Genomic DNA, 22,407 nt, shown 5'->3' on the forward strand with positions numbered 1-22,407 from the left:
ATCTGATTTACTTCAGACTCTGCGAACCGTGAATTCAGCGTGAAGTTGCTATAGTCACGAACACGCATATTTTGGCCTTTGTTGACCGCTCCACCGTAGCTTTGCGCGGCTTTCTCGCATGTTTCACTGAAAACGGGACGATGGACATTTATCAACAGACGTACAAGTTTTCCGTCTCCTTCCCGGTACACCAGCATGGGGTCAGCCACCCCCTCACTGTCACTCATCTTAAGGCAGCTGGAGGCCGCGCCCCGTTACCGCTTTCTCAGAGTTTGAGCCGCCCTAAGCTGCCTATTGTCGCTTCCCTTCGCCACTGCCCAGCCACGTGCCGCCATCCAGCCGCGATCAACTCTGAATACTTACCTGGGAAAACTAGCCTCCAGTAAATCGACGCGTTTCCACAAAGTTTTCACGTCGCGTGAATTACTTTAAAACCATCACCCAACATTAATTATTCCAACACGTCTATACTATATCCTCTACAAGATGCATTGTGCCTTGTCAGTCATTTTGTTCCGCCCTACTGTTCGCTCAACGAGAGTTCGGTGATCTTTAATGACTTCATGTAAGGGGCATAGTTCTTGCCATCTTACAACGTGAATTGGAGTGGTCATCATTAAAACAAAGACGTTTCTTTTTATTTATTTATTTTTTATTTTCACGAACTTTCAATATCCAACGTTCATTGTAATAAGGAAAGATTTAAGTATTCGGTTTCCTCGCACGTCGTTCAAGATAGGAACAGCATTGTGTCTTGTCAGTCATTTTTGTTCAGCCCTACTGTTCGCTCAACGTGAGTTCGGTGATCTTGAAGGTGGTTCGATGAAACCTGTGCCAGGCAGTTATTAGTGGATTTTAGTATAATAGTGTAGATTTACATGTAGATGTAAATTAATCACGTGTTATTTGCACCAAGTTGCCATATTGTGCCATTTTCTCCTAGATATCGCTTTGTAGAGCAGCAGAGAACTATGTTATTGTTCACCAAAGCGTGACATCTGTAATGCTGGCTGAAGGTAATGTTCCCTCAAGGCTTAGATCGTGAGTTTGTGTGTATGTGTTTGTTTGTGTCTGTGCAGAGGCAGTACGGCTGTGGCAGCGGCTCCTGGACCGCGAGACCGCCCGCTGGCTGCTGGCGACGCCTCCGCTGTCCCGCCTCCCCCGTGGCAGCGCCGCGGCCATCTTCCTCGACTACGGCTGCGCGCGCAACAGGAAGCTCTTCCTGCAGGTCACTAAAGCTGCTCACTGTGCCTAAACGTCTTGATACTGACGCCTTGCAGATGACAATACTGAAGCAAAATCCCAGAATTATAGGGCTACCAGAAATACACAGTCGTGGTATCAAGGCAAAGCAACCCAACACATGCGTTATATATGATGGCAGGATAAAACATTCTTTGGCCCACGTATTGCAGTTATTGCGGTTACCTCAAGAGTGTTTTGTCAGCTCTATGTTGTACAGGTTGCAAACGAATCCAGAAATATATTTTCTCTTAGTATTTGCCCGCTAGTGCTCAAATGGTACATTTATTTACGTTACCCCCGTCACCGTTATGGGTTAACCATTTGCGACTTAACGGGGCACTAACATCACTCCACGCTTCGTCGCTAGAAACTACACTCATACTATCAGCAGATAAATTACTAGTACCTACACTGAAGAGCCAAAACAACTGGTACACCTGCCTAATATCGTGTAGCACCCCGCGAGCATCCAAAAGTACCGCAACACGACGAGGCACGAACTCGACTAATGGCTGAAGTAGTGCTGGAGGGAACTGACACGATGAATCTTTCAGGGCTGTCCATAAATCCGTATGAGTACGAGGGGGTCGAGATTTCTTTTGAACAACACGTTGCAAGGCATCCCGTATCTGCTCAATAATGTTGATGTCCGGGGAGTTTGGTGGCCAGCGGAAGTTTTTAAACCAAGAAGAGTGTTCCTGGGCTACTCTGTAGCAATTCTGGACGTGCCGGGTGTCGCATTGTCCTGTTGGAATTGGCCAAGTCCGTCGTAATGCACAATGATTATGAATGGATGTAGGTGATCAGAAAGGATGCCTACGTATGTGTCACCTATCAGAGTCGTACCTAGTTGCATCATGGGTTCCATATCACTCCACCTGCACATGCTCCACATCATTACAGAGCATCCACGAGCTTGAACACTCCAATACTGACATGCAGAGTCCATGGACTCATGAGGTTGTCCCCATACCCGTACACGACAATCCGCTCGATATAATTTGAAACGAGACTCGTCCGACGAGCATGATTCAAGTCATCAACAGTCCAATGTATGAGTTGACGGCCCAGGCGAGTCGTAAAGTTTTGCGTCGTACAGTCATCAAGGGTACACGAGTGAGCCATCGGCTCCGAAGACCCATATAGATGATGGTTCGCAAGCTGAACTTGTTGATGGCCCAGCATTTAAATCTACAGCAATTTGCGAAGGGGTTGCTCCTGTGTCACGTTGGACGATTCTCTTCAGACGTCGTTGGTCCCGTTCTTGCGAGATCTTTTTCCAGCTGCAGCGATGTCAGGAAATGGCCATACGAGAAAATCCCCGCTTCATCGCTACTTGGGAGATGCTGTATCCCATCGCTCGTGCGCCGATTTATAACACCACGTCCAAACTCACTTAAATCCTGATAATCTGCCGTTGTAGCAGCAGTAACCGATATAACAACTGCGCCAGACACTAAGCTCTCTTATACAGGCGTGCCGACCGCAGCGCCGTATTCTGCCTGTTTACATCTCTCTGTATTTGAATACGCATGCCTATACCAGTTTCTTTGGCGCTTCAGTGTATATTTACAAGGAAAAACGTGCCCTCTACAACAGATATTATACGGCTGGGTCAGTATTTCCTTGTTCCTCCTCCAATAAAGTCCTAGGGCTATTGTCTAGGCAGCAGATCATCATTGTACCGACACATCGTATACTTAACGTTAAAAATTAGTGAAAGACTGAATAGTCTCCGATCCGACCACATGCACACGGTGGGGAGCTGAGCCTGACATTCGTGTTACCCTCTAAACAATACGCTCCGCATTACATTATCGGCGTATGTCCTACTGGAACGCGCCAAAATGTATTTTAGAGAAACAGGACAGGCTGCAAGGCAGAGCAATGAGAACATGTTTGAGAGCCATATCGACATTTCCTGTAGGACATTTCCTATAGGAGGAAAAGAAACACCACATTCGACGACAGTTACTAACACAGAGATTCTTGCTAAAAAGGGACAAGCATGAAAATTCAACAGTTATATTAGATTGTTCAGGGCAAAAAATAAGAAACATACATAACTAATCTTCTTACAAGACGCTTGTACCGGAGCACAGTTACCAGTACGAACTAACCTCCTTGGGTAAGAAGGTGTTTTGAACTCTCTTGCCGGCCGCGGTGGTCTAGCGGTTCTAGGCGCTCAGTCCGGAACCGCGCGACTGCTACGGTCGCAGGTTCGAATCCTGCCTCGGGCATGGATGTGTGTGATGTCCTTAGGTTGGTTAGGTTTAAGTAGTTCTAAGTTCTAGGGGACTGATGACCACAGATGTTAAGTCCCATAGTGCTCAGAGCCATTTGAACCATTTTTTTGAACTCTCTTACTGTCAAACAGCACAGGAGATAAACAGACAACATTGAATGTCATAGAAAACGGTTGGTCAGATTAACTCCAGATCTACACAGACGGCCCAAAGACACCAGAAGGAATGGGATATGCTTTCTGCTGCTCATCAATAGACACTACCGGAAGATAGGCTATATCTAACCAAGCGTTCGTTTACACCAGAGGGAACGGGATTGCTTTCTACTGCCCGTTAACGAATACTAAGCAGAGATACGCCGTATCTAATGAAACGTTCATTGACACTGGTGAAATATTATCAATTCTGGAAGCGGTTATCTTACAATAGGGAACGAATTTCAAAAAGTCTTAATCTTAACATACTCTAAAAGCACTCTACAGACAACATATCCGAATGGGACTACTTCTAATTATGTAGAAGATATACTGCTAAGTGTGATTCATACTGTGAGAACAATTGACACTGACTTAAAATTCATGTGGATCAAAAGGCATTCATAGATAATTAAAAACGAAATATCCTCATATATACTAAAGAAAGTATTACCCAGGATACTCCAAGGAATGGGACTTCCATGTAGTGATATTATACGGAAAACATGACAGCAAGAACAGGAAGAATGGAACAGGAAGTACACTATAACCCAAAGAAATAAATGAAGTTTTCAGCCCGTATTCAATCGGAGCTGTCAGGATTACCGTGGTTTAGACGAAGTCAGAATTAGTAAACAGCATCAGAGTTCCATAATACTAATGGGATTACGACCCCGGATGCTACGCAATCACCGCTACAAAATTACAATTATAGATTGGGAAGTGTACAGGCATGACAATGAAGAAGAAGCAGATTGAAATCATGTAATTTTAGCATGTATTGAGTGCTAAATGCAGCAAAAGACTGTTTACCATAATTTGAACCAATTGAAGGTTCCATTCTGGACACACAGTACTGTCCTTTTAAGTACGAATGTTACAGGGATATGTCATATCACAGGAATCTACCTGAAACTCCAGACACGTATATTTAATTCCAGTTTTGTTTTGAATGTTTATTTGTGTATATAACCATGTATATACGTTTGTATAGCAAAATAATTTTTAAAATGCGTTTTATGTAGATGTATAACAAACTATAACCGATGATTTGGTGAATACCATTTAAACCAAACTGTAGAACGTAATAAGGAAATTAACCAAACTGTTGAGTTCAGCACCCCGGATGTTCCACGCAGCATAGTCCAGCCACAGCAACAGGCAGTTAGAATTCCCAGTTCATAGAACAGGACGGTATGGGACATTCTTGAATTCACATCACAAGTAATTAGAAATACACTCTTTTGAACTCAGAAAACTTTTGCTTGACTCTATGGATCACTCCCAAATGTGATCCCGAATGATAGGGAATGAAAGTAACCAAAGTGTACCAGAGCTATTATTTTAATCTCATCTGCATCGCAAATGAGAAATCTGAGAAAATCAGCAGCATGCTTATTGTCTAGTTTTAATTCTAATAATTTAACACTGTCAACCTGTTCCATCTGCCGGTTATCGTAATTTAGACATGTGTTGTATGGAAACCTCTTACCATTTATTTTCAAAGTTTAATGACAAAATAATTAGCTAAAATGAAAAAGCCATAAACAATTTTTGACAAGAATAAAACTAAATTGTTTTTCCTATCATTTACAAATAAAAAATTTAGCATTTGGTAATGTTACTGAAGAAAGTCATTAACATACACAAGAAAAAGTAAGGGACACAAGTTACCTGATGACAGATGCTTTAATACACCGTTTGTGTAACGTTAAACAGATATGACTTAGACCATTTTGCAGAACTCCCAACGCTATAATATTCAAATTTACTTGCAAGGAAATTGTAATAAGTTGTCATACGACTTTGACAGATCATAAAGTGAACCAGCAACCTATAATTTATTTTCTAATGAATTAAGTAGATACTTGCTGTTTATATGACCATTTTGCAGAACTCCCAACGCTATAATATTCAAATTTACTTCCAAGGAAATTGTAATAACTTGCCATACGTCTTTCACAGATCATAGTGAACCAGAAACATATAATTTATTTTCTAATGAATTAAGTAGATACTTGCTGTTCATATGATCAGCGTTTTTAACATCTTAACACCTTATAAATACACTCAGATGGGTAAGATGCAGCTTGCATATTAACTTTCTAAAGTTTGCGAGAATGCTAGTGAAAGTTAAGCTGGAGGTGTGATTACGTTTCCTCATCTTCTTTCTTAATGTTGTAGTGATAAACAACTGGCTACACAAACTCAAACACTTTTATTAAATTTGAAGTTTTTGCACTCAGAATATTCTTCCAACAGAACGTAAGAATTATTAACAAAATTATTTTCCTCGACTTAAAGCAAATGGTCTCCTTCGTCCAGTACTGGAGCTAAAACCAGACAGGTGCAAAAATGTCAATAATCACGAAGAAAATATTAGATTAAATGGCAAGTTCACTAAATGCTTGATAACACAACCCGTATTTTACTGGAATACCCAAAAATATTCTTTGTGGTATGATACAGTCTTCTCACTTGGAAATCTTCTAGTCCATGTTCCCACTAGGAAGCATAAGTCTGAACAGAATGAAACTTAAGGTTCCGGGAAGACTGGTATAATTTCAGACACCCTTCAATCTCCCAAGACGAATGAATAACGAATGATACCAACAATTCCCGCTAGTATATCGCCAAACTTAGCGCTGTCCCCTGGAGGCGAATGCAGCGTGCTGTCGGAAGCGGTAATGGGTCCATGGCAGATGAATCAGTTGGCCATCTGCAACAGAACAGCCTGGATCGGGACCTGCATGGTCCTAAATACTCGCATGGTGGAAGTATACTTGCAATCGATTGGCCACACGTGACACAGTGGATGCAGCGAAAGGTCTGCAGCAGAAGCGATCCCCATTGTGGTTGTACATGCCACCTGTTGTTTTTCATGTCTAGTCTTTGTGTATCAGGCTGCAAATTTCTTGGCTTGCTGGACTGTGCCATCGTTAAGTCGCAGGAGCTGTGCTTGCTGCAGGCCTCATGGCAGAGGTGTGTTTATTGTAGGCTGGCATCAGTGACTGATAACTACTAAGACATGCCATTCTTCCACCTTCCCCCTTAAAGTGATGGAGGAGACATGGAGACAGGTGTCTGCATCTTTGATGAGGTTGCTGTTGTCCACCTCATCAAGAAAGTGAATAAGGAGAAGGATGGATTCCATTGGGGTGTTTTGCTTTGACGCCCAGTGTTCCATGTCGCCGTTTGGAGGATCGACCTGGTCGGCGTACGCAGGGGGCGCCTCGTTGGCCTGGGGGTCTGGAACAGAAAACTCAGTGAGATCTTCTGGTGGGGGGAATTGAACCCCATCGCAGTTAAATCTGATTAATGTGTTTGCAGCACTAGGTGCTGTCCTGTAGGGTTACCTCCAGCATGGCGAGGAGGCACAATATAGGGGTGCTGGAAGGAAAAGCGGTTGAGGACGGTCGTGCTTTTCCTGGGGATGAAGGGTTGAAAGGGAAGATCTACATTGTCGACCATGCAACTGCTCCACAGAGGAAGACTCTCCTGCAGGGTGGCATGATAGGATGCCACAAAGAGAGTGAGCTTGTCATGCAGTGGATGGTGACGATACAACTTTGCCATTTGGGACTTGAAAGTGCAGACAAACCACTCGGCAACAGCATTGGATGCCAGATGAAATGGTGCCATATGAATAAGACAGATACTGTTCATGGCACAAAAAGGAGGAAAATTCGATGGAGGTAAACTGGGGTCCACTGTCAGTGGCAGTGGTTTCAGGAAGGCCTTCCACAGCAAAAATGTGAGTGAGCACTTCGATGGGCTGGACTGAGGATGTTGATGGCATCCGGGTCACTGACAGAAAGCGTATGCTAGAATCAGTTATGAGCCAAGAGGCACAGAGAAAGGGTCTGGAAAAATGGAGAGGGATGTGGGACCATGCAAAGGATGTAGTGAACGATGGGAAATATTAAATTGTTCGTTTTCCCGCGCGCTATTCAAGAGTGGAACAGTAAAGAAGTAGCTTGAAGCTGTTTCGATGAACCCTCTCCCAGTCACTTAATTGTGAATTGCTGAGTAATCAAGTAGATTTATTCGACCTTGCACATAGTTACACTATGTCGGCGATTGCTGCGCAAACACTGTCTCCACGTACGCGTACACCATAATTACTCTACCACGCAAGCATTTGGGGCCACACTCGTCTGGTACGAGACGTTCCCGGGAGGGATCCTCTGGGGGTCGAACCACACACAATATCCCTGGGTTCGGTGTGGGGCGGCGGTGGGGTGGGTGGTCTGTTGTGACCTGTTGTGGGTTTGTGAACCACTGAGGGCTACGGCGGACGAAGCCTCTCCATCGTTTCTAGATCCCTGGTTTAATACACATTACACACAATCATGTGGAGATTAGAATACTAGTTTTTAGAATACATTGTAATGCATGGTCCAGTCATATAAATGTGACCACTCCCTGTGTTCGGTATGAACTTGCAATAAACTCTCGGAGACGGTAGGTAGCAACATTAACAGTGGAGGGTATACAAAGCGTGTCGCGGTATGTGGAAAACAGTGCAGTCGTCTTAATGCGGGAACACAATCACTTATCTGACGTCCACAGGGGCATTTCATTGGCTTCGTGGAACAATTCCTGGAAAGTCTAAGTTTGTAAACCGTTTGCGTGCCGCCTTAGTTAAAGCATATCATGCATGGAAGAATGGTGGTAAACCAGCACCAAAGCAACTGTGATGCACCATGGGCCATAGATGATACGGATGAAAGACGGCTTAGGAGATGTATACGGGCGAATGGACGTGTAACAGTTGAGCAACTGACCGCCCAGGTGAACGACGGAGGTACCCGTGTCTCCTCAACTACCGTTCGCCGAACATTGCTATGTTTGGTCCTCCACAGCAGGCACTTGTGGTTCGTGCACCCATGCTGACTGCTGTTCATCAGCAACGAAGGCTGGAAACTGCACGGTAGTACCGCAACTGAACGTCCACTGAGTGGCGGCAGATGGCCTTTTCAGATGAATCACGGGCCATCGGAGACATTGCCGTTGGCATTTACTGCTCTACAACATTTTCAGAAGGATCCAAGCCGGAGGAGGGAACATGATGGTCTTAGAAATATTTTCTTATCATTCTGGAAGTCACAATGGATTAACGAAAGTGTGCATCTATCCTTGGAGACAGTTTCCACCCCCACGTGCAGTTTGTTTTCCTCCTCGGCATGATGGCCTCTATCAGCAGGTCAGTGCAACGTGTCACTCAGCTCGCAGTATACGTGCGTGGTTCGAAGGGCACCAGTGTGAGTTTACCGTACTCGCCAGGGCACGAAACTTCCCGGGTTACAGTATAATCGACAACCTGTGGGACCACTTCCATCGAGCTTTTCGCGCCATGGATCCTCAGCCGAGGAACCTAGAGCAGCTGGCCACGACACTGGAGTCGGCTTGGCTCCACATCCCTGTCGGTAACTTCCGCAACCTCACTGACTCGCTTCCTCCAACTCTGCAAAGGGTAGTTACTGACGCTTTTTACAGATGGTTACATCTGTGTGACTGGACTGTATATAACGTTCGGAGTACAAACCTTTTGATTCTCTCTTCTATGTAATTCTCACAATTTTCTACAGACATATATATATATATATATATATATATATATATATACACTCCTGGAAATTGAAATAAGAACACCGTGAATTCATTGTCCCAGGAAGGGGAAACTTTATTGACACATTCCTGGGGTCAGATACATCACATGATCACACTGACAGAACCACAGGCACATAGACACAGGCAACAGAGCATGCACAATGTCGGCACTAGTACAGTGTATATCCACCTTTCGCAGCAATGCAGGCTGCTATTCTCCCATGGAGACGATCGTAGAGATGCTGGATGTAGTCCTGTGGAACGGCTTGCCATGCCATTTCCACCTGGCGCCTCAGTTGGACCAGCGTTCGTGCTGGACGTGCAGACCGCGTGAGACGACGCTTCATCCAGTCCCAAACATGCTCAATGGGGGACAGATCCGGAGATCTTGCTGGCCAGGGTAGTTGACCTACACCTTCTAGAGCACGTTGGGTGGCACGGGATACATGCGGACGTGCATTGTCCTGTTGGAACAGCAAGTTCCCTTGCCGGTCTAGGAATGGTAGAACGATGGGTTCGATGACGGTTTGGATGTACCGTGCACTATTCAGTGTCCCCTCGACGATCACCAGTGGTGTACGGCCAGTGTAGGAGATCGCTCCCCACACCATGATGCCGGGTGTTGGCCCTGTGTGCCTCGGTCGTATGCAGTCCTGATTGTGGCGCTCACCTGCACGGCGCCAAACACGCATACGACCATCATTGGCACCAAGGCAGAAGCGACTCTCATCGCTGAAGACGACACGTCTCCATTCGTCCCTCCATTCACGCCTGTCGCGACACCACTGGAGGCGGGCTGCACGATGTTGGGGCGTGAGCGGAAGACGGCCTAACGGTGTGCGGGACCGTAGCCCAGCTTCATGGAGACGGTTGCGAATGGTCCTCGCCGATACCCCAGGAGCAACAGTGTCCCTAATTTGCTGGGAAGTGGCGGTGCGGTCCCCTACGGCACTGCGTAGGATCCTACGGTCTTGGCGTGCATCCGTGCGTCGCTGCGGTCCGGTCCCAGGTCGACGGGCACGTGCACCTTCCGCCGACCACTGGCGACAACATCGATGTACTGTGGAGACCTCACGCCCCACGTGTAGAGCAATTCGGCGGTACGTCCACCCGGCCTCCCGCATGCCCACTATACGCCCTCGCTCAAAGTCCGTCAACTGCACATACGGTTCACGTCCACGCTGTCGCGGCATGCTACCAGTGTTAAAGACTGCGATGGAGCTCCGTATGCCACGGCAAACTGGCTGACACTGACGGCGGCGGTGCTGCGCAGCTAGCGCCATTCGACGGCCAACACCGCGGTTCCTGGTGTGTCCGCTGTGCCGTGCGTGTGATCGTTGCTTGTACAGCCCTCTCGCAGTGTCCGGAGCAAGTATGGTGGGTCTGACACACCGGTGTCAATGTGTTCTTTTTTCCATTTCCAGGAGTGTATATATATATATATATATATGTATGTATGTATATATGTGTACATTTATAAAACGTGGACTGTCCCTATCTGTGTTTACATATTGCCATTATCAAACTTTTTCGGATATCTGGGAACAGTTATTAAAGGTGGTAGGTAGCGCACGCCCTTTGCTCTCTATATCAGTTTGATCTAATGAGCCTGAGAAGTCCTTTAGCACGGCGCCTCCTGGCCGTTGTTGTCAGTGTGCAGAGCTGGGCCTGCTGAACACGTCGACGCACTGGCTGGTGTGGGGCGGAGGGCCGCCGCCGGAGGACCTGCCGCTGCGGCTGGACAGTGACGTCACGTGGGCCTCTCCTCGCGAGGGCGAAGTCGTTCTGGAGAAGCTGGTCCTCGACCAACCCGAAGACTCGCTGCTCAGGATCGCCGTGGGGCGCTGGTCGCAGGGCACAGGGCTGGCGTACCAGGGAACACACGTGAAGTGGCCGCCGCGCCAGCTGAACGGACGGATACTGCGTCTCGCAGCTAGGGTAAGCGACAGTACCGTACATCTGTCACGTAAATGTCAAGAAGTCTTGTAACAACACGTAATTTTCGTGCATTATATTCAGACAGTGGTTTGTATCAGCCTTTTTAATGTAATGGATCAGATAAGGTGGGTGTTATAGACAAATTTAGTTTTTCCGTTTCTTAAGTAACAACTACCGCGTACCATCATCGGTCCTCGCACATTTTAAAACATCTTTATATTTGAGGACAAATATGTTGAAACTATCTTCGTAAGTGGTCCCTATGTTTGTCTGTCGACCAAATCCATTCGCTGTCAATCTTACAAACGAGTGCTCCTCGCCTCCACAACTCTAAGGACTTATTTTCACAAATCACAAAGGCCACTCTACATGTTTACGACAATGATGGTGAATAATACACTGAACGGCCAACGTAACTGGTACACCTGCCCAATATCGTGTAGGTCCCCGCGAGCACCCAGAAGTGCCGCAACAGGAGGTAGTATGGACTCGACTAATGTCTGAAGTAGTGTTGGAGGGAACTGACACAATTAATCGTGCAGGGCTGTCCATAAATCCGTAAGAGGCGGTGGTGATCTCTTCTGAACAGCACGATGCTAGGCATCCCGGATATGCTAAATAATGTTCATGTCTGGGGAGTTTGGTGTCCAGTGGAAGTCTTTAAACTCAGAAGAGTGTTCCTGGAGCCTCTCTGTAGCAAATCTGGACTTGTGGGGTGTCGCATTGCTCTGCTGGAATTGCCGAAGTCCGTCGGAATGCACAACGCACATGAATGGATGCAGGTAATCAGACAGGATGCTTATGTACGTATCACCTGTCAGAGTCGTATCTAGACGTATCAGGAGTCCCATATCATTCCAACTGCACACGCCCCACACCGTTACAGAGCCTCCACCAGCTTCAATAGTCCCCTGCTGACATGCAGGGTCCATGGATTCATGGGGTTGTCTCCATAACAGTAGACGTCCAGCCGCTCGATACAATCTGAAACAACACTCGCCCGACTAGGCATCACGTTTTCAGTCATCAACAGTCAAATGTCGGTGTTGACGGACCCAGACGAGGGATAAAGCTTTGTGTTGTGCAGTCACCAAGGGTACACGAGAGGGTCATCGGCTTCGAAAACCCATATCGATGATGTTTCGTTCAATGGTTCCCACGCTGACACTATCAGAACTGAAACCTGCACCAATATGCAGAAGGGTTGCGTTTCTATCACCTTGAACGATTCTCTTCAGCCGCCGTTGGTCCAGCACTTGCAGGATCTTTTTCCGGCCGCAGCGATGTCGGAGACTGATGTTTTACCGGATTCCTGATATTCACGGCACACTAGTCAAATGGTCGTACGGGAAAATCCCCACTTCATCGCTACCTCGGAGATGCTGTGTCCGATCGCAGTTGCGCCGACTATAACACCACGTTCAGACTCACCTAAATCTTGATAACCTGACATTGTGGCAGCAGTAACCGATTTAACAACTGCACCACACACTCGTTGTCTTATTTAGGCGTTGCCGACCGCAGCGCCGTATTCTGCCAGTTTATATATCTCTCTATTTGAATACGCATGTCTATACCAGTTCCTTTGGCGCTCCAGTGGAGCTACCAAACTATGGGAAAGAGCATTGCAGCATGTAGTCTCAGTCCAGTCACAGTAATGTGTCCACCGCCTATGTTCGACGTCAACATGCAATAACCACTCACAGTTTGCAGGTGGCAGCACTAGCAATGGAGGGTATATAAAGCATCGCGTGGAGACGTGAAACCAGCGCAGTCGTTATCGAAATGCAGAAACGGAGTGATATTATGACGCACAAAAGAGCATGACCATATGCTTTCCGGCCCAAGAGTGGAAACGTTTCCGAAATGCTATGTTTGCCAGTCACTTATCTTATACAGGGTGGTCCATTGATAGTGACCGGGCCAAATATCTCACGAAATAAGCATCAAATGAAAAAACTACAAAGAACGAAACTCGTCTAGCTTGAAGGGGGAAACCAGATGGCGCTATGGTTGGCCCACTAGATGGTGCTGCCATAGGACAAACGGATGTCAACTGCGTTTTTTTTTTAAATAGGAACCCCAGTTTTTATTACATATTCGTGTAGTACGTAAAGAAATATAAATGTTTTAGTTGGGCCATTTTTTCGTTTTGTGATGGCGCTGTAACAGTCACAAACGTATAGGTAGGTGCTATCACGTAACATTCCGCCAGTGCGGACGGTATTTGCTTCGTGATACATTACCCGTGTTAAAATGGACCGTTTACCAATTTGCGGAAAAGGTCGACATCGTGTTAATGTATGGCTATTGTGATCAAAATGCCCAACGGGCGTGTGCTATGTATGCTGCTCGGTATCCTGTACGACATCATCTAAGTGTCCGGACCGTTCGCCGGATAGTTACGTTATTTAAGGAAACAGGAAGTGTTCAGCCACATGTGAAACGTCAACCGCGACCTGCAACAAATGATGATGCCCAAGTAGCTGTTTTAGTTGTTGTCGCGGCCAATCCGCACATCAGTAGCACACAAATTGCGCGAGAATCTGGAATCTCAAAAACGTCGGTGTTGACAATGCTACATCAACATCGACTGCACCTGTACCATATTTCTATGCACCAGGAATTGCATGGCGACGACTTTGAACGTCATGTACAGTTCTGCCACTGGGCACAAGAGAAATTACGGGACGATGACAGGTTTTTTGCACGTGTTCTATTTAGCGACGAAGCGTTATTCACCAACAGCGGTAACGTAAACAGGCATAATATGCACTATTGGGCAACGGAAAATCCACGATGGCTGCGACAAGTCGAACATCAGCCACCTTGGAGGGTTAATGTGCGGCATTATGGGAGGAAGGATAATTGGACCCCATGTTGTCGATGGCAATCTAGATGCTGCAATGTATGCTGATTTCCTACGTAATGTTCTACCGATGTTACAACAAGATGTTTCACTGCATGGCAGAATGGCGATGTACTTCCAACATGATGGATGTGCGGTACATAGCTCGCGTGCGGTTGAAGCGGTACTGAATAGCATATTTCATGACAGGTGGATTGGTCGTCGAAGCACCATACCATGGCCCGCACGTTCACCGGATCCGACGTCCCCGGATTTCTTTCTGTGGGGAAAATTGAAAGATATTTTCTACGATGATCCACCTACAACGCCTGACAACATACGTCAGCGCATTGCCAATGCATGTGCGAACATTATGGAAGGCGAACTACTCGCTGTTGAGAGGAATGTCGTTACACGTATTGATTCATTGAGGTTGACGGACATCATTTTGAGCATTTATTTCATTAATGTGGTATTTAGAGGTAATCACACTGTAACAGCATGCGTTCTCTGAAATGATAAGTTCACAAAGGTACATGTATCACATTGGAACAAACGAAATAAAATGTTCAAACGTACCTACGTTCTGTATTTTAATTTGAAAAACCTACCTGTTACCAACTGTTCGACTAAATTTGTGAGCCATATGTTTGTGACTATAACAGCGGCATTTATCACAAACCGAAAAAAGTGGTCGAACTATAACATTCATATTTCTTTACGTACTACACGAATATGTAATAAAAATGGGGGTTCGTATTTAAAAACACCCAGTTGATATCCGTTTGACCTATGGCAGCGCCATCTAGCGGTCCAACCATAGCGCCATCTGGTTTCCCCCTTCAAGCTAGACGAGTTTCGTTATTTGTAGTTTTTTAGTTTGACGCTATATTTGGCCCGGTCACGATCAATGGACCACCCTGTATAGGCGTTGCCGAGAGCAGCGCCATATTCTCCCTGTTTATCTCTGTAATTGAATACGCATGCCTATACCAGTTTCTTTGGCGCTTCAGTGTGTAAGGTGTTCATAAAGTCCCACTATCTTTTCATAAAAATCAGAACTACTGTTAGAAGTAAAGCAATGTGGTGCGTCTTGACTATACGTATTGGTTTCTATTCTCTGAGACGAGATTTAGCAGTAGACAGAGTTGGGCAATGTATGACTCTGTTTAAAGCTGTGGCTTGACATAGTCATAGAGTCGAGACGCACACGTCTACAATCATGTCCTTTAGCTGAGATAGCGGAAGACTTGGTATTAGTTTGTGGTCCTACGGTGAAGTAATTGAAGTACTGTCAAGTTAAACGAATTTCATGTACCAACATAGTGCATTGAAATGAAATAATAATAAAATAACAAAAAATAGTTCCTATCTACTGACCAATTGACGTAGACTATACCACAATATTTAATTTACACCATGATGATTTATTCAGTTAATCATCTGCAAAAAATGTAGAAATTGTGGTCCTACAGTAATAAAATGTAACAAGGAATAAATTAATAAATATTTTCAATTGCAGTTAAGCTTTCGTGAATGTGTAATCAGAGTCCCCATAGATAATTGAATCATCTCTTGTTCGTGAAAAGAGTAGAGTCGCATAATTTTAAATACGCACAAATAATCTCAGATCATCAAGTAAATAACGTTAAAAGTTCTACATTCATACCCTACGACGTTCGCAAACTGTTAGTTTCCGCTAACTCACCGAAGTATAGTCCCACTTGGCGCAGAATTTAGCTAATAATGAGCGAATTTTTGAATATTTGCGCGGCTGCTTGCCGCCCAGTAGCCAACACTTTACTGCACTATCACGTTTTTGATGCATAACCTGAAGACTGTCCTGCGCCAAACCTGGCTACCGAGTCCTCTGCCGTCTCGTCGCAAATGCAACTCTCCACCAGATCGTTCTTTGTTCCCTAAGGGTCACTGCACAATCCACGGTGTACGAACGCCTCCCTGCTCGCGCCAGCCAGAGCTTTGCATTCGACCACCAAAATGTACAAACTTACTTACAGTACAAAACTGGACCACCATTTGAATAATAACTAAGAAACAAATTAGACGTATAAATAAAAGATCTTTCTCCTCCGGTTCTATTCAGACCGAACACAATGGTATCCATGCAAAAGTTTTGACATAAATATTCAATCACAGATCTATTGTATATGCGCTTACGACAAATAACAAAAAAATATATGGAATAATAAACTTGGTCCACTCAACTGATGTGTCTTTTCACGCTCAGTCTAGTACTGGTACCAAATTTTATGAATAATTCACCATTTCTAATCTACTAGCGTTTTTAATAAAGGCCGAATTAATTTTTGGTTAAATAACTCAGAAAACCATAATCTAGACAAATGTAATACGGTTACGAATGGAGCGATAGGAGAAATGTCCTGTTGCGTTCGTTTGTTGTGAGACTGCGGACAATATGATGATGTGATACATTTACATAATTACAAATATTTAAACTATATAATAATGTAACAAATAATGTACCATTGTATGTCTCTGTGATGATAGTTGTAATATTATGATGTCTGCAGGCACCTTGTTTGTTACGATCGTATTAATTGTTCACTAGTTAAAAATTTTCAGTGATTACTGTAGAGCGTTCGTTTCCGTGAGGCCTAAGTTCTGTGGTTTCTGTGATAATTGTAATATTAAACTCTCAGTAAATGCACCTCATTGTCGTCGGTACGTTGAAATGACTAGATATGTGCTATAATTAGACATCTGATCATTACAGAATTATCAAATATTTGAAGGTTACCATCTTCCATAATGTCGTACATGGCGCCATTGTACTGATTACACACACCACACGCGAGACCGGGCTTGTTGTCAACCTGTCGCTACTTTTTCTTGGGAAAAACCGACGATCAGTCGCTCTTTTGTCTTGAGCGCTTGGCCCGAGGCGAAAGCCCGAGCCGTCATCACTCACCTGAAAGCTCCCATCTAGTTGACATCTCGCTAGCACATGAGTTACGTTACAGTGGATTGCTGTAAAACGCTTAGCAGCTCCAAAAGCTCTGTTTTGCCAGAAGTTCAATGTGCTCCTCACTCATTGCTCATAGAACATAAAGAAGGAATTAATAAATCAGTCAAGAGGACTAGGAGTGTTTCCGCTAGAAAAGGCAGATAAGCAGTTGTTAGCTTCTCACTTAGAGAATGATGGACATACAGGAATTATGGGCAAATTTTCAACAGATTGTAAATCATGCTCTGGACAAGTATGTGCCTAGTAAATGGATTAAGGACGGAAAAGACCCACCGTGGTTTCATAACGAAATTCGGAAAATCCTGAGCAAGCAAAGACTGTTGCACTCTCGGTTCAAAAGAGGACGCGCAAATGACGACAAGCAAAGATTAATAGAGATTCGTGCGTCTGTGAAAGATCTATGAGCGAAGCATACAACGACGGTGGTAGCACAATCGTACCTTGGCTAAAGGCACGGCGGAGAACCCGCCAAAATTCTGATCCTATGTAAAACTGCTAAGCGGCTCTAAGGCTTCCATCCAGTCACTCATTGACCAGTCTAGTTTGGCAGTAGAAGATAGCAAAAGGGAGGACGAAGTTTCAAATTCCACTTTTAAGAAATCGTTCACGCAGGAGACTCGTACAAAGGTACCATCGTTTGACCATCGTACAGAATCCTGTATGGACGACATAGTAATAAGCATCCCCGGCATAGAGAAATAATTGAAAGAGCTGAAATCAAATAAGTGTCCTGGTCCTGTTGAAACCCAGTTCCGTTTTACAAAGAGTACTCTACGTCATTAGCCCCTTACTTAGTGTGCATTTATCGCGAAACACTTGACCAGCGCAAAGTGCCAAGCGACTGGAAAAAAGAGCAGGTGACTCCTGTATATAAGAAGGGTGAAAGAACAGACTGGGAAAATTACAGACGGTTTGCTACAGAACTCTTCAGCGTATTCTGAGCTCGAATATAATACATTTCATAGAGAACGAAAAACCCATGTCCACGAATCAGTACGGCTTTAGAAAGCATCGCTCGTGCGAAACCTAGCTTGCTCTTTTCTCACATGCAATATTGCGAACTATGGATGAAGGGAAACAGGCAGTTTGCCGGCCGGAGTGGCCGAGCGGTTCTAGGCGCTTCAGTCTGGAACCGCGCGACCGCTACGGTCGCAGGTTCGAATCCTGCCTCGGGTATGGTTGCGTGTGATGTCCTTAGGTTAGTTAGGTTTAAGTACTTCTAACAAGGGAACCTCCCCATCGCACCCCCCTCAGATTTAGTTATAAGTTGGCACAGTGGATAGGCCTTGATAAACTGAACACAGATCAACTGACAAAACAGGAAGAAGTTGTGTGGAACTGTGAAAAAATAAGCAAAAGATCAAACTGAGTAGTCCATGTGAAAGATAGGCAACATCATAGAGAACGGGAGCTTAGGAGCGCCGTGGTCACGTGGTAGCGTGAGCAGCTGCAGAATGAGAGGTCCTTGGTTCAAGTCTTCCCTCGAGTGAAAATTTTACTTTCTTTATTTTTGCATAGTTATTATCTGCCCGTACGTTCATTGACGTCTCTGTTCACTGTAATAAGTTTAGTGTCTGTGTTTTGCGACCGCATCGCAAAACCGTGCGATTAGTAGACGAAAGGACGTGCCTCTCCAATGGGAACCGAAAACATTTGATCGCAAGGTCATAGGTCAACCGATTCCTCCACAGGAAAACATATCTGATATATTCTATACAACACTGGTGACGGCATGTGCGTCACATGACAGGAATATGTTGTCGACGCACCTAACTTGTACACTTGGCGAATGGGTAAAAAGATTCTTCTACCTTGCCTGATTTAGGTTCTCTTGTGGATGTGATAATCACTCCCAAAAAAGTGATGAAAACATAAGAGTTTGTCACATAAACTGAAAATAAAAAATTAAACTTTTCAGTCGAGGGAAGATTAGAACCAAGGACCTTTCGTTCCGCAGCTGCTCACGTTACCACGAGACCACGGCGCTCCTGCGTCGGCAGGCTCCTTGACGTTGCTTATCTTCCCATGAACTACTCAGTTTGTATATTTTGCTTATTTTTTCACAGTCCCACACAACTTCTTCCGGTTTTCTCAATTGATCTGTGTTCAGTTTTTCAAGGCCTATCCACTGTGCCAACTTATAACTAAATCTGAGGGGGGTGCGATGGGAGGTTCCCTTGTAAGTGCTAGGGGACTGGTGACCTCAGATGTTAAGTCCCATAGTGCTCAGAGCCATTTTGAAACCGGCAGATTACATACTTCTAGTTTTCCGAAAAGCGTTTGACAATTTGCAGACTGTTACCGATGGTACGTGCACACGAAATAGACGCCCAGATACGTGACTGGCGGGACTGGCGCGAAGATTTCGTAAGTAATAGGGCCCAGTATACCCTCCTCGACGGCAAGTGCTCGTCGGAGACAGGGGTAACATCAGGAGTGCCCCAGGGAACTGAAATAGGACCGCTGTTACTTTCTACGTAAATAAATTACCTGGCAGAAAGGATGAGCAGCAGTCTGCGATTGATCGCTGATGATGCTATGGTGTACAGAAAGGTGTCAAAGATAAGTGACTGTAGGTTGATACAAGAAGGCCTTGACAAAATTTCTAGTTGATATGATGAATAGCAGCTGGCTCTTAATGCAGAAAAATGGAAGTTAATGCAGGTGAGTAGGAGAAGCAAATCCGTAATGTTCCGATACAGCATTAGTAGCGTTCTACTTGACACAGTCATATCGTTTAAATAACTGGACGTAACGCTGCGGAGCGATATAAAATAGAACGAGCATGTAAGGGTTGTGGTAGAGAAAGCGAATGGTTCACGTCGGTTTATTGGGAGAATTTTAGGAAAATGTAGTTCATCTGTATAGGAGACCGCATATACGGTGCTAGTGCCACTTGTTCTTGACTACTACCCGAGAGCTTGGGATCTACACCAAGTCGAATTGAAAGAAACATCAAAGCAATTCAGAGGCGAGCTGCTAAATTTGTTACCGGTAGCTTCGATCAGCATGCAGGTGTTACGGATATGCTTCGGGAGCTCAAATGGGAATCTCTGGAGGTAAGAAGACATTCATCTCGAAGATCACTACTGAGAAAGTTTAAAGAACCGGCATTTGAAGCTGACTGCAGTACGTCCTAGTGTCACCAACATACATTTCGCGTAGGGACCACGAAGATAATATACGCAAAATTAGGGCTCACACGGAGGTATATAGATAGTCGTTTTTCCCTCGCTCTATATGCGAGTGGAACATGAAAGGAAAGGAAAGAAAAGAAATGGAAAGGAAACGACTTGTTGCAGTAAAGGGTACCCTCCGCTACCCACTGTACGGTGGCTTGAGGAGTATGTACCTAGATGTAGATGTAAATAACAGACTTCTGCTCAAGTACGAATAAGCGCTGCAGCAGCAAAGCACAAAAGAAAAAGAAAACTTTGATAGCTGCTAAGCATTTTTACAACAAATCACGATCCTCTGTCTCTGTTAACTTCCAAGTAAGATTTTTTGAAACGATAGCGGGACATTATAGACACCCCGTGTAGTATAAATTACTAAAGAAATCATAGAACCAGCGTAGAAGATTTTATATGGGACACAGTTCAATACAATGGCTGGACGAACATGAAAATAAACAGAAGAGTAAAATGACTTAGAGTGCTTCAATAAACTAGACTGGGCTTTCAAAACAAAACTTATGATTTATCTGAAAAGTAAAGTTCAACTCAGTGTGTATTATGAATTTTTACTTTTAGGAATGACAGATGAACTTTTATTGCATTAATTATTCAAAGACTCCTGACTGCTTGGCGATCGATAACGAGAAGCATCTGGGGAATTACTTGGAGAGACAGGCAAAGCAATAAATGGGTTAAAGGAAAGACTAAGTGGGAGACATAATACGTATTGCAATGAAAATGAAGAGGAGGTGAGGGTGACAGTAGCCAGGTGAGTGGATGGCAGATGAATCGAGGTCGTTCTTTGTTTGAGTCCAATACATAGGAAAAGACTATGGCGACATTCTGATGGAAGAGAACACATAGTAGAGATATGCATGCTTACAGCTGAAGATCTTAATGCAGGCTATAATAGACCTGTGTGCAGTAGTGGGTATCAAATGTTGTTCCACTGAGACAGCAATATACAATTTCACTGTCCACATAACAGTCTTTCAACAGTAACATGTCACCAATAGGAATTTTCTGTGACTTGTCCAAAGCATTTGATTGTGTGAACCGTGACATTATTTTACAAAATTAGAATTCTATGGTATAAATGGAATATCATATGAGTGGTGTAAGTCATACCTACAGAACAGGAAGCAAAAAGTTTCCTTATATGGATCAAGTGATTTAAATAAGTTTGCCACTTCATCTAACTGGGGTGAAATTACATTACGTATTCCACAGGGTTCAATCATGGGTCCCCTTCTGTTCTTGATATATGTGAACGACCTCCCTTCCTATCTGAAACAGGAAGCTGAACTGCTACTGTTTGCTGATCATACGAGCATCATTATTAATCAAGTAAAAGAAACACCAGTTGAAAATGATGCAAATAAGGTATTTGGAAAAGTCATTAATTGGTTTCCTGTAAATGGGCTTGCTCTAAACTTTGAAAAAACACAGTACATCCAATTATGTGCTCCAAAAAGTACAGTTTCTTCAATAAATATAACACACCAACAGAAGTCAGTAGACAGGGTAGAGCATATTAAGTTTTTGGGCGTACTTATAGATGAGAATCTTAATTGGAAAATTCATATTTTGGATCTTATAAAGCGACTAGGTTCAGTAACTTTTGCATCAGAATAATAATCAATTTTGAGGATATAGAAATTAGTAAGCCAACATATTTTGCATACTTTCATTCTCTGATGTCAAACGGAATAATATTTTGGGGTAACTCAACATTTAGACAAAAAGTATTCACTGCTCCAAATAAAGTGGTTAGAATAATGTGTGGGGTTCATATTCGCACATCCTGTAGGCATCTTTTTTAAAAGATTGGGAATTCTTACAACAGCCTCACAGTACATTTACTCACTAATGAAATTTGTTCCCAACAACATGGACCAGTTTAAAAACAACAGTGACATACATGATTATACACTCCTGGAAATGGAAAAAAGAACACATTGACACCGGTGTGTCAGACCCACCATACTTGCTCCGGACACTGCGAGAGGGCTGTACAAGCAATGATCACACGCACGGCACAGCGGACACACCAGGAACCGCGGTGTTGGCCGTCGAATGGCGCTAGCTGCGCAGCATTTGTGCACCGCCGCCGTCAGTGTCAGCCAGTTTGCCGTGGCAT

General features: G+C 44.4%; 1 protein-coding gene across 1 annotated transcript in view; it reads left to right on the plus strand.

The window, feature by feature from the left end:
* The window catches only part of LOC126232638 (ionotropic receptor 75a-like), a 133,760-nt gene that overhangs the window by 52,774 nt on the left and 58,579 nt on the right, over positions 1-22,407 (plus strand). Inside the window, exons 3-4 of the mRNA XM_049942810.1 lie at positions 1,080-1,228; positions 10,952-11,236. Of these exons, the coding sequence (XP_049798767.1) occupies positions 1,080-1,228; positions 10,952-11,236 (434 nt within the window). The remainder of the gene's footprint in view (positions 1-1,079; positions 1,229-10,951; positions 11,237-22,407) is intronic.

Source organism: Schistocerca nitens, chromosome 1 (genome assembly GCF_023898315.1).
Source record: "Schistocerca nitens isolate TAMUIC-IGC-003100 chromosome 1, iqSchNite1.1, whole genome shotgun sequence".
NCBI lineage: Eukaryota > Metazoa > Arthropoda > Insecta > Orthoptera > Acrididae > Schistocerca > Schistocerca nitens.